This window comes from Periophthalmus magnuspinnatus, chromosome 22 (genome assembly GCF_009829125.3).
Source record: "Periophthalmus magnuspinnatus isolate fPerMag1 chromosome 22, fPerMag1.2.pri, whole genome shotgun sequence".
Lineage (NCBI taxonomy): Eukaryota > Metazoa > Chordata > Actinopteri > Gobiiformes > Gobiidae > Periophthalmus > Periophthalmus magnuspinnatus.
Window position 1 is genome coordinate 25,662,469 of NC_047147.1, and position 13,914 is coordinate 25,676,382.

General features: G+C 38.0%; 1 protein-coding gene across 18 annotated transcripts in view; it reads right to left on the minus strand.

Annotated features, from left to right (window-relative positions):
• The window catches only part of mark3a (MAP/microtubule affinity-regulating kinase 3a), a 48,907-nt gene that overhangs the window by 13,048 nt on the left and 21,945 nt on the right, over positions 1-13,914 (minus strand). For 10 of the 18 annotated variants that reach the window (XM_033988476.2, XM_055231007.1, XM_055231004.1 and 7 more), the window contains 9 exons: positions 12,994-13,042; positions 12,045-12,110; positions 9,512-9,582; positions 6,835-6,891; positions 5,889-6,125; positions 5,090-5,209; positions 3,664-3,763; positions 1,194-1,306; positions 972-1,116 (listed from right to left, as the gene is read on the minus strand). In XM_033988476.2, coding sequence (XP_033844367.1) covers positions 972-1,116; positions 1,194-1,306; positions 3,664-3,763; positions 5,090-5,209; positions 5,889-6,125; positions 6,835-6,891; positions 9,512-9,582; positions 12,045-12,110; positions 12,994-13,042 — 958 coding nt within the window. Of the gene's footprint in view, positions 1-971; positions 1,117-1,193; positions 1,307-3,663; positions 3,764-5,068; positions 5,210-5,888; positions 6,126-6,834; positions 6,892-9,511; positions 9,583-12,044; positions 12,111-12,993; positions 13,043-13,914 lie in introns of all 18 variants that reach the window. The other 8 variants (XM_055231002.1, XM_033988464.2, XM_033988474.2 and 5 more) reach the window with 1 other exon arrangement.

The following is a 13,914-nucleotide window of genomic DNA, read 5'->3' on the forward strand; positions in this document are numbered from 1 at the left end:
TCCAGTTTATAAGAGATATTTACCCTTTTGTCCATTAAAAAATATAACATTTTGTTTTTAATCATCAGTTGCGATGGAAATGGTGTTGATTTTCATCACTCTAAAATTAACAGACAAGTTAAACATCCTACTGTGGAGCATTACAGGCAAGCGAGTGGCGGTTCTTACACTGGAAAAGTTACAGAGTGCATCTTTAAGCACTGGTTCACTGGTTGTAACTTGTAGAAATGTTAGTCAGAATCCTGATTGGAGTGTCCTGTGTCCTCTGTGCGTCAGAGACTTAAACCTCAGTGCAGAGTCAGAGGAGCAGGTATTGACTCAGTGTTACATCACAGAGGACAGGTCTGAGCTCAGTAAATAAACCCTGATGTGACGCTGCACCTGAGTAACCTTTAATCAATGTCAAACTTAAACACACAGAACAGAGACACGGACGGTCTGATTGAATGGGTTCAGGTGGTTATCGGAAAGTAATCCTGCAAAGATTGATTGTAAAAGCTAATATTATGAAAGCAGAATAATGTAACTTGGCCACCAAAATGAAGATTGGGTCTCAGCCACCAGTGGTTCAGACCAATCACAGAGCAGCATTATGGTTTGGGCAGAGCCAAAGGTGAAGTGCTCAATCAAACTACAAAAAACGGATGGACATACTTCAGCCTGTTTTAGCAAAAATACTGTCTATTACAAAAAAAAAAAAAACATGCAGACGGAAAGTGATTTGTGCTTTTCTCTCAACTGGAAGAGAGACAATCAAATTCAAATATTAGCCATTTCCCAATCGTTTTCACAGATTGATAATGTGTCCAACTCGATTCAGAGTGCTACATTTGAGAGTGCGACACTGACGTGAGCCAGGTTACTTAAAATGCACCTTGCCCCTTAAATCCAAGTCTAGTTTTAGAGAAGCTCTCCACAGAGACGAATAAACTGAGTCAATCTGACGGTTTCACTTCCATAATATCCAGTACCTTGTTCGCTGTATCTCCTCTGCTTGTGGTTGGACGAGGCGCTCCTCTGGACTTTGAGGTGAGATGGAGACTGTCCGTTCAGTTCACTGTTCGGTCGCGGTTTGGCCAGATTCAGATTACTGCTGGAGGCCGACTCTGACTCCATCTACAGGAATACACCACCGATACACAAAATCAGAAACAATGGGTATGGACACTGGTTAAGAGGAAGAGTGATCCCACCTCCGAGGCCTTCCTCCCCAGCAGCAGGTACGTGGCAGTGATCTCGTCATACTTCATTTTGGCCAAAGACTCCTGGATCTTGTCTAGGTTGTAGCCCATCCCGACCATCACATCTGCAACACAAACAAGGCCAATTATTAAGTGTCATTTTTTACTAAGCAAAATCTAAATCTTTGCAATGAATGTGTAATCTTTTTAAAATGATTATATACATACATGTATTTTTTTAATATACATGCATGTATATTTTTTTTAAAATATACCGGTATATATATATTTTTATTTATGTATATTTGTATGTTTTCATTTTACTAATATTTTTATTGGGTTAGTCTTTTTTTTGTTCAAATTGGTTAAGTAAACAAAAGGAAAATTGTACTAGTATTTTTTATTTATTTATTTTTTTTTTAAATATGGTTCTGTTTATCGGTTTAATTTTCACTTTGCTTATGTCTCAATTTATCTTCCATTTTTCATGCTCTGATTTCACCTCCATCAGCACATTTCTCTGCTTCATTGGGAAACCCTGCCTGAATACAATGATGCAGCATGCCCATAAATCCCCAGGTAACCCCCTCAGTGCCACTGATTACCCGAGGACATGTCTGATTGGCCGAGAGGCGAGTGGACGTCCAGGATACTGTTGTCTGATTGGTCGATGGTGGTTGCTTGTCGCCGGGTAAAGTGTCTGGAGAAGCCCTGGTTTCCCTCCATCATAAATCTACCTCTGTTTCTCTGTCTCTGTGTTAAAGTGCATTAAAGAGACAGCCCCTCCCCTCCACGGCAACCTCACGACTCAAACCTTCATGAGACACTTCCCGAAATCATCAATATTTTACACTTACAGGCTAAAACGCGTGAGCAGAGTTGGAGGACTACATCGACCAGTGGTGGTTGCATTGTGTCATTTTTCCCAGTAATGCATTTTATTGACTGGGCTTGTCTAATAAGTATATTAAAGGCACGGTGCCCAACTTTTACACTCTTAAAACATGAAAAACAGAACTAGTTCCTTTTAAATGGTTTGCAGTGATCCAAAGTTATTCCTTGCTTACCTGACGTATTTCAAACATTCTAATTAATTATTCAGTAAAATGAGTTTATAAGCCCTTCTCACGGACAAGATAAAGCTAACAACAACTAGGATGGTAAACGCACACTTCCTGATTACCTGATAATAAAATTCAAATGGGTCAACAATCATCAGTCTGATTTTCTACGCATTTTTGAGATTTTATCCTACAATTATAATTACAATCTTATGCTAAACTAAAGTATTACACAGCAAATCATAGAAAAATGTCATGTAGGTGAACACTGAAAGCTAAACCAAACCAAATGAGACCCCCTTTTACTCTGGTCGCATGCACATTTCTTCAGTTGTGTTTTGCGTAATCTTTCCTACATTATTTATTTGGGAGGATTCCTCTCAGATAAAAGTTCATACTGTTACGTAACGCCTCGTGCCTCCTCTGGTTTCTGCCTCTGCGTTGGTCTCATCATTAATTCAATATGACTTTTCATCTTTTCTGGACCAGAGCGAGATAATTAGCAGCAGAGGACTATCCCTGATACTGAGAAAAGGAGGTTCATACAAGGGATACACAGATACACAATATTCAATCGGACAATACAAGCTCAAACTGCATCTCATACACTTAATTACAGGGGAAACAATTACTTTGATTCTGATTTAAAAAAACAAAAAAACTATTGTATTTTATCTACAAGTTTCAGAGAGAAGATAAATTTGAGCAGTAACTCTGGTAATTAATACTTCGTAACACAGTATTTCATCTTTTTAACGGTCAAAAGTTCTCAAAATGGCGTCCATAACCATAACAGGAAAAAAGTCAACTCACTAAATCCCATGAAACAATTTCTAAACACAATTTGCATTGACCATTGCACTCAAAAGTTTCCTTCTATTCCGCCTATTTTAAAATCATCTGGTTATATAATTTTTAATTTTATACTGTTCTAGCTAAGGACTTTAACAAATAGGGTTTTAGGTCTGGGAGTACGACAACTGTGTAGAACACATGTGTCAAACTCAAGGCCCGCGGGCCAAATGTGGCCCTCCACATCATTTTATGTGGCCCTTGACAGGGTAAATTAAAGGTATGATGGTCTTAAAATGTCATTTTATCAGGAGATACAGTTACAGAGCTATATTTTTACATCTAGGCAAATGTATATGCAATATTTGTAACTTGAATAAGTTATAAATACAGAAATGATATATTAACAAGTAGTTATTTTACATCTGGCCCTTTGAGGGCAGCCATTTTGCAGATGTGGCCCTCAGTGAAAATGTGTTTGACACCTCTGGTGTAAAAACAAACATAAATTATTGATTTGTTCAAATAATTAACATGGGGACATATTGTTGAGTCCCTAAGCTAATATATCGTTTTTAAAATGTAACTATGGCTGAAATAAAGGTCTGTGCTGTGCAGTGCGTAGTTACCTATCCTCTTCTGATCTGTGATGTCAAGCTCTGGCTCAGTGTAAGGCTTCAGCTCGTCATCCTCAAACCCAGAGTTTATCCACCGGTCCTTCATGATTTGCTGCAAAAACAACAAGCACATTAGAACCATACAAATACTGTTAAAACGATATAATTCTGACATAATTGAACTTTCACAGACAAGGATGCATGCAGAACATTAACAGTAGGGATGTGACAATAGCCAAATCTCATGGTACATATTAATGTGTGTGCATTTGTCTGTGTAGAGGCAAACAGTGCTGTAGAAACCCTGAGCTTTTAGTGTTTTCATTAAAGAAGCACTATGTAACTTTTCAGATTGAGGAAAATGCTATTGCTTTGCCTGGAATGTTTGACACTATGGCATCAAATGTATCTACCGCTGTGGAGACAAGCAGGTGGCACTGTAAGAATGCAAGTTTATCAAGGTACTTTAGGCAATAAACACACTTGTAATTTAATAAAAGTACAATAGATTAATTTATTGTCATACTAATAACAGAAAAGTTACATAGTGCGACTTTAAGAGACCCAGGCTGAGTTAAATAATCGCCAAATTCTTATACGAGCCTGAATTTAAGCTCGTGTTCCACTGATCCATTCTTTTGATGCCTCTATCCTCCCCCTCTGCAGTCTGTTTGCACCATTTGGATTTCAAGAGCGATTTCATTGATGGTTTTTGATGAACCTGAGCCAAATTAATTATCAGTGTGACCTCTGATGTAACGTTTTCACAGAGAGTTCGACCCAAAGCACAGGTCCAAACATGTGACTGAGCAAGGGCAGTTTGATCCAGTAAAGACCAACTCTGTTAAAGCAGAGGGGGGGGGGGTTTCCTGTGGGTCTGTGAGGCTATACTGTCGTTACTATGGATATAAGTTAATTGGAGATAAAAAATAAGGAGATAGTCTATATAGTAGCTATAGTTTTGAAATATCTAAAAGTAAAACTGTCCATACTGATACAAAAATATAGTATACATGAGTAAATTATTAAATACATTTTTAAAAGTTTTTTTCATTTGTTCTAATCATACTGGCAAAGACAAAAATGAAAGAAAATGTTACAGATTGAAAGCGTTATTTTAAAATTCATTGTCTTGTCTTTGTCAAATACAACATTGCCACCAGAATCCAAAATCAGATCCAATCATTGGGTTATCGGATTACTCTAGTTACCTGATTTAAACTGGTCATGTATATGTACCCACTGTCACAATTAAAATAATATACATTTAAACAAAAGACAAATAATTTAAATCATACAACCAAAGAGTGGACTTAAAGAGACAGTGAGAGGACAAGTGGAGTGAGGACAGACAGCATCCTCCGGTGGACGCGTCATGCTGGTATGGTGGGGCTTAAATGTAGAAAAGTATATTTACATTTTGGGCGTCCTCCCTCACCTCGAGAGTGCCCCGTTTACCCGGGTTCAGCACTAGGAAGCGCTTGAGGAGGTTTTCGCAGTCTGTGGACATGTAGAAGGGAATCCTGTATTTGCCTCTCAGTACACGCTCACGAAGCTCCTAAAGAAACAACACAGATGTGAGAGAGTTAACCTTGGATGCAGAGATACACAAGATAAAAAAAACACAAGATCAAGAGAAAAGGGGTCATTTAGGTCAAAAACAGGACAGACATTTCCACATGAGTGGTCACAATCAGAGATGGAAGACATATTGAAAAAGGGATAATAATACACAATAACTGTTGTGATACGACAAATTAGAATATTAGGTATTTTGGCTATATCCACTAATGATAAGAATGGAGTGATGTCACCTGGAATATAACAATAAAACCTACTAACCCATTAGTTTAGACATCTACAAACATGTTTTGAAAGTTCATATTTCCTCTCTGAAATGTTACCAAATGTTTGGGGCGACAGCTGCTCAGTGGTAAGAGCAGACGTTCCCCCAAACCAAAGGTTGGAAAATCGATTCCTGCTCTGTTGCTGTGTGCTTAGGCAAGGTGTCCACATTGCCTAGTATGAATGTGGTGTGTGAGCGATTGGTGAGGGTCAGGGGGCAGAGGGGCCGATGGTGTAGATTGGCAGTCCCACTTCTGCCAGTCTGCCCCAGGGCAGCTGTGGCTACAACCTTAACTTATTAACACCCAGTGTGGAGTGAATGAATAATCACTAGAGTAGTGCTTTGTTATGCTTTGACGTCACAATACTTTATCCCCCTCTCTCTGTTGTACCTTGAGGTTCTGTCCATCGAAGGGCAGAGACCCGCTGACCAGAGTGTAGAGGATGACCCCCAGACTCCACACGTCAACCTCGGGACCATCGTACTTCTTTCCTTGGAACAGCTCCGGAGCCGCATACGGAGGAGAGCCGCAGAACGTGTCCAGTTTGTTTCCCATCGTGAACTCGTTACTGAAGCCAAAGTCTGCGATCTTTATGTTCATGTCCGCGTCCAAGAGCAGGTTCTCCGCCTGTAGGTGGGGAGGAGAACAGTCAGGCATAGATCTGCTATAATTATACTACAACACCCCTAATCTAAACCCTGATATCAAATTTTAGTGTTATAATTACTGTGTGAAGAAGCATCACAATACAATGATTATTCACAATTACTGACATTACGAACATGACATCACAACATTGTAGAATAAAATACCTACAGTTTGATCTGAGTCAGGTCAGAATTCTATGGTGGAATTTGCTGCAGATTTGTTGACCTGGTTTATGGTTAATATCTCTAATTACTAGGCCTATCCACAAGAAACAAAAACTGGTACAAAGTTCAACATCTTCTGTGTCAGTATAAACCAATCAAAGTCAGATTGTTTGCTCAAAACAGTTTCAGAAAATGAAACCATTAATTCTGAAACCTTTTATTCTAATACATTACCACTCCTATAGTATATGGCCAGCTCTATGAAACTGAACTTTCTGAATGCAAAAGTAGTTATTGCCATAGGAACAGCCACATACAAAAGCACTATGTATTTTTGTATACTTTTTAGGAGAAGAGAATGACTTGAAACTTATTTTTGCTTCTTCAAGGGTCACAGTTTTTATACTTTAGTTCGTTTTGTGGAGCTAAAACATTGACATAATAAGATGGCATTTAAAAACTATCTGTATCTGTACGCATGCACCGCTTTATGCTTTCCAAGTATTGTGTTACATGTGTCTCACCTTGAGGTCTCTGTGAACAATGTGCTTCTGGTGGCAGTACTGCACCGCTGATACAATCTATAAAAGAGAGAGTGGGAAGGAGGGGGGAGGAGGAGGAGAGGAAAGGAAAGAGAGAGAGAGAGAAATATCAGATATGAGACAGGGGGAGGCAGACAGAGAAAGGGAAAAGAGATGGAGGGAGGAGAAGGAGAGATATAAGCAACAGAGCGAGAAAGGGAAAGAGAGAGGGGAGTAGAAAGAGTGAGAGAGAGCAAGACGGAGGGAGGGGTGAGTAGAGTAAAGAGCGAGGGTAGAGAGAGAGAGAGAGGTTGTATAGGAGGAGGAGTGTAGAGAGACACGGAGGGAGGGGGAGAGAGTGGTTATATTATTTTCTTGAGTTCACAGATGGAGGAGGAGGATGTGGTGAAAAAAGAGGGCGAGTTGTGGTTAACTCTGAAGTTTGTTAAAGGCACAAATGAAACAACAGAAACTAAACTCCCATAGAATTCACACAGACACAGTTGCGATCGAAAGCTGCTCGAGAGACTGAAGCGAGTAAAACAGAATCTGAGCTGTGCTGTTCAATCACTGATACTCAAAACTATTGATACTTTGCAGTGACGTGAAGGGGGTGTTCTACATGTACCTCTGTGGTGGATTGTTCAGGACGTACCGTGGCGACACAATGCACACATGAGCAAACTCAAGAAAATGTCTGATTTTACACAAAAAGGTGGGAGTGACTAACGCTCATGCTAGTAGCTTGTGACTAACGTTATTTGAGAGTGAGAACAAAGCAGCTCTCCTGTTGTAGTTCCAGCTAAGTCAGTTTGTTAATCTGACCTTTGTTTTAACGCAGATTTTCAGACAGAGCAGTGTCTACAGTTAGCATTACACCCCCCAGGGAATGTTGGCGACATCAGCTGCGACGAATCAATTTGATCATTATGTTTTAAACAGAATAACCACATTTTACAACTAAACCAGAACTTCATTTTTTTTATTGTTAAGCAGGGTGTGAATCTTCATGCCTAACCATAAACCTTCCACTTTTGGGACTGATTAAATTATAAACCGATGATATTATTGCTGAGAATGTTCGACAATAAGGCATTAAACTTATTTAGGTGCCACCAGGTCAGGTCTGCGGAAAGGCGACGTCGCTCACAGGTTTATTTTACCAACATAAACAAATGCAACTGAATAAAATCAAAATACATAACTCTGCCATACTGTTTTCCAGCACTGCCAACACTTTACATTGCGTTTTAACAACTGATCCACTTTTGAAACACTATTTAAACATCCGTCTCCATTGGTGACATGAAAAAACTCTTCTTGCTGCTTCAAATGTTTAAATGAGGTCTTGTTTTTCCAGTTTGTGAAGCTCATGTGACGTGTTTCAGTGTTTAGAACAGTAAGTAAAGCAACCCTGAAGCTGCAGAGGCGCTGGTCAAACACATACAATTTTGTTCACATGACCTCACAACGTTTTGGAGTCTCCGTAGTTTAAACTGAGCTGGAGACGGGTCAGAATTCTGTGGTGGCATTTGCCGTTTAACTGTCAGATGCAGATGTGTTGACCTGGTTTATGGTTAATATCTCCGTAATTACCGAGCCTATCCACATGAAACAAAAAGTGGTACAAAGTCACAGTTTTGTCTGTCAGCATAAATAAACAAAATTGAAATCATTTTTTTCACAATAGCTTCAGAAAGTGGTATTGTGATTGTTGTCAGCTGGAAAGACTTTAAACCATAAGATTAATGTGACATGTTTGTCGAGCCATTACCAAACAAATAATGAGAAGGTTCAACATTTGTGGATCATAAGTTTGAATATTTCTTTCAAAAACATTAGATTGATCAAATTTCTTTAAGCAAAATAAGAAATGAGGTTACAAAAGAGTATTAAACCCACCCAGAAAAAAAAAAAAAGCAAGACCTGATAAATACATCTATAACACAACTTCTAAAATCAAGATTAATGTAATACCTCCAAGCCGTAATTACTCTGTTGTTACTGTTTTTGCAGCGTAGATGGTAAAAGTATAAGAGGAGAATCGAGAAGTGAAAAGAGGAAGGAGAGCGTGAAGGGTTAATGTTTCACGATGTTTAAGAATCTTAAGTCAATATTTACTTGTGTGACTTCTGTTCTTCAGCTGAAATAAAGAGGAACTACCGGCTACGACTGTTCAATACTACGACAACACCATTTAAATAACTGTAATAACTGACAGTATTAATTGTATCGACTAAAATAGTTTTGTCAGTTTTAGACACGGTTGTCCCCCAGAGTCAAATTTTTGCCCCCATAGTCTAAAAAGTATCAGAACAAATGGTGATACAAATACCGGTAATACTTTATACTTGTGGCATTGTCAGATATACAGATATATTATTAAAGCAACTCTTAAGGTCAAAATGAGACTGCTCTGTGTGGTCTGCATCTAATTGCAAAGTGTTTTTTATCTTCCTCAAACCAGGAAGTAAGGCTGGTGCACTGTTAGCATGCTAGTTGCTATAAGCTGTGGCGTGATGACTCCGCTCTGGGCTCTAAAAGTTGAGAAAAGCGCTTATAAACTCATTGCTGTGGATAATTAGGACGCTCAGAATGCGTTAGGTAAGTGAGAAATACCTTCGGCCCACTGCAAACTGTTTTAAAAGCACAGTGAATATCCGTAGCGTAGCAGCAATACCTGTCTAAATTTGGCCCGCGCCTCCTTCTCCTTCATTCTGCCGTGAGCCACCAGGTAGTCAAACACCTCTCCTAAAAAAGACAGAGAGGGAAGCCAAGTTAGACACATTATTATCAGAACACATAATAAACTTTCAACTTATTTTCTACAATAACAGGATAATAACAGGATAAAAAGCAAAGTATATGTAGCGTTTAATCTCCAAAAATGTCTTAAAAGTTTACCTTAGGCCTTAATGCACCACTGAGCACATAGTCAAGTATAAAACTCTGCATTTAAGTACATTAATGACATGATTTAAAAGTATTATGATACACACTCCTGTATCGATACTGCCAAGAAGTTTGTCATGATATTTACATACATGTTTCCTCTGGCATTGTTATAATACTACAACAAAATATATAGCCTGTCTGTGTATAGAGTCTGGATTCAAAATATAAATCTAAATCACTGTTTTGTTGAATAGTTGGTTTATTGTGTTGTTTTATTTATTGATACTTTGCTGCTGATGTCATTAACATTCCCTGGGGATGTGACACTAACTATAAGCACTGTTCTAGCCGAGGCTTGTTAGACGTTAATCTGAGCTTTGTTTTAACACAGTCTGAGCATAAAGGAGCTGACGTAGCTACCTAGCCTTAGCCAACAGTTTTTCAGTTAGTCACTCTCACCTTTTAGTTGCAAATCAAACATCTAAAGCATCCATAGTCCCGATCGTATTGATCACAGGCTCCTGAAAATGTGTTGTTTAAATCCATTTTTTTGTTTTTGGTAGTGTTTGCTAATACGTGCACTGTCACCATGGTAACTGCTGAACATTCTACCACAGAGCTACATGTAGAATGGGATGTCACGACAAAGTATTAATGGTTGCAAATTAAAAGTGATGCTATGCCTAGAGGTAAATAGGTTGTAAAAAATATGCTAGCGTTTATTATGAAATAGGATTGCAACTTGGCCTATCAAATATAAACTCCAACAATGCAATAATAAAAAACAAGCTATTCATATCATCCTCTTCCTATCGTCCAAACACCCCCGTCTAAAACGTGACAGCACTAGCTCATGTGCTAACGCTAACATCCACGCACAGCCAAGATTAAAAGAAGACTCCACACAGCGATGACCTGAAGGGGCGTTGGAGTGCTTTTTACAACACCGGAAAAAGAAGCGTTCAATCGATATCCTCTGAGTCAGATTTCAAAAATAGAATGGACAAAAGCTGGATGTTATGATGGGAAAAACAAGAGATTACTCTTGTTTGGTTAAAGGGCCTATATTACGCTATTTTCTGATCCATGTTATAGTATTATTTGCTCATCAAAAACATACCTGGGCTTTTGTTTAATTCACACATGTTTAACACACAAACTCTGCATATTTAGGATGAGCTCTTCTCTCAGACAGAAAACACTCTGTTCCACTTTGTGATGTCATCTTCACCTGAATTGTTTGCTACTGAACTAAATGTAAAAGGAGCTGTTAACAAGAAAACTACTACCATGACATCACAAGTAGGAACTGAGCATTTTGAGGTTTGGAGACGTAAACAGACCAACAATCCACGATTACACAAACACGTGTGAATGAAACAAACCACAACTCCAGGTATGTTTTTGATGAGGTAGCAATTATAATATGGCTTAAAGCTCACAATAACTCATTTGCTGTAATATAGGAGGACTTTTAAAAGTAGAAAAAACAAGTTGAAGTTCATACAATTTGGATGTTTGTAACGCAGAGGGGAGATGAAGAGGAGTCATTTAAAAATCATTGGGAGCAGATTGAAAATGTTTAGCTTCAGGGTGTAAATCTATTCAGCTCCAATTGGGTCAGAAGTGGCAGTGGGTAAATGAAACGCAACGAACTGAAGATTGAATAATTTTGTGAATCATGTAAAACTTGATATAAAATCTACAGCTATGGAATTAATCAAATGTTAATAGAGATTCAGTCATTTCTAATGGTCAATGATCAGCTTGGATCTTTTTAATGGAAGAAGTCTACAGTCAATCCTGTGTCAGTAAAAGCATGTGGTGTGGAGCAGATGGAGTTTGGAGGAAGAAATTTGATTGTTGATTATTCACGTTAAACAGCTAAAAAGTCTACAGTTTATGTTCAGGAAATTAATCCTGCAATGTATTAATATTTGCTTTCAATAAGAAAAAAAACAAAGCAAAAAATGTGCTTGCATCTCTACAAACCTGACCTTATTTGGCTTGGAGGAAATGTTATTCCTTTGGCAGTAATCACCCACAGTATGGCCATGGAAAAGTATTCATTTTCTATTTCCATGGAATCATGTCATTATATAACGTACCTTTAAACTTATCTTACAAGTGCAAGAAAAATTTCATAGTGCAGCTTTAATGTGACAAAATGGCATGGAAAAGCAAACACCCATATTGTTCAGAATTTCAGAATAAAACTGCCTTTGACATCACAGCCTTAAAGTTTGAATTTACCTTTTCAACCTTTAAAATGCAAAAAATATCCTACTGTTTTTTAGAATTCAATTTTATTTTCTCACCTCCGCTGGCGTACTCCATGACCAGGTAAAGCGTCCTCTCTGTCTCGATCACTTCAAAGAGTTTCACTGGAAAAAGAACAAAGAGACGAAGAAACCAATTATGATTCAATTAAAACTTCAAACAGTTCAAAGAGAGGAGCGGTGTCGCTGTCATGAATCCATCTGCAGCCAGACTGAACGGGCATTCAGGTGTTATGAAAAATACATGACCCGAGACTGAACTGTCTGATTGGTGTCTGCTAATACAAATATGCCTTATTTACGTTATACAGTTTGTCCAATAGTTTGAGCGCTTTGCTGTAAAATGAAGATCAGCGACAAGTGAAAGAAAGTTTAAGTGTATATGTAATGTATTTGAGCAAAATGTGTCTTGCTCCAGTACAAATATACTGTATACGCAGCTCTTGAGAACTAAAAAAGTCCATTGTGTACTGTCTGCATCTAATTAGAAAGTGTTTTATTTTTCGAGAATCACGAAAGTGTGTTGTAAGCATGCTAGTTGTTAAAATTACCGTGACGACCTCTGAAAGTTGAGAAAAGCGCTTATAAACTCATGCATTCTGAGCATCCAAATTATTCACTGTGATAAGGAAAGTGAGGAATAACTTTGGACCACTGCAACATGAAATTGTTCAGTTTTTTACATTTTTAAGACTGTACAAATCAGATACATTTAGTTGATGAGATAGCAGGAAAAAAATGGGTAAAGATTTCAGAGATTGAAATTTTAAGTCATATATTTGAATTAGGGGTGGACAATGTTGACACAACTGAGTAGTTCAAGATTTTTTTTTTATACTAATAATATGCAGACTTGTCCATAATGTACTATAGTAGCATCCCAAAAACATGGACATTTTGTCAAACTAACAGTATTATTTAGTATTATTATAATTGAGAATTCTAGTTTTGTGTAGTGGGTTTAAGTTGAGTTCAAACCAGTGCTTACCGATATTGGGATGATTTAAGATCTTCATTATTCTAACTTCTCTGAAGAGCTGAAAGAAACAAAAGTATCATGTTATGATGTAGTTTTTATGATAACATGAAGGAAAAATCCAAATAAATGAATAGTCAAAAGAACAAAACAAATCTTCCCAATAATAATGCCAACTCAAAAATAAGCCCCAACCTGATGTGAAAACCATGAAAATAAGACTTCCACGCACACTTGCTGAAATTATGCAGTTAGAATTGACAGTTTTTGATACTTTGAATCGTTATGTAACAGAGAGGCCTGACAAATGCACCCGTTAAAGCACGAGCAGACACAGACTCATTTGATTTGAAAAGATTTCAAAACTGTGCAGTCTTGTTCACCACTCTAATGACCACAGACATTAGGGAAAACAAGACAAGTGAGGACAAGAAATGGAGGGAGGGAGGATACAGAGTGGGGGGATCCCAAATAATAATTATAACAAATAATTATTTCACTCCATACACTGATAAATTGACTCAACCCGGGACTAGACCGGGACTAGGACCTTACATTTAAAAAAATGTACCTCAGTTTGTTGTAATTTGACCTGATTATGTATTTCTTGTCCTCTCTGCCCTCTCACTTGATAAACTTCAGTATAATCTCTCAGTCTCTTCCTGTTTTAAACTCCTGGGTCTCCAGTTCTTTCCTCACACCACATTGGAGTTCCGCTCATGTTTTATTGATCGAACGCCGTGAACTACACATTTGTTTCTTCCGCTCCAGAAAAATATGAAACGCATCAATCTTTCATGAAAGCGGAGCTACAGGAAGTGGTTAGGGACAAAAACAGACGGTCAAGGCTCTTTCTAGTAACTGTACACAACAAATCTACAACTGAAAGTAATATGGTTTAGGGTTTAGTATCGAAAATCTGATACTAATCAA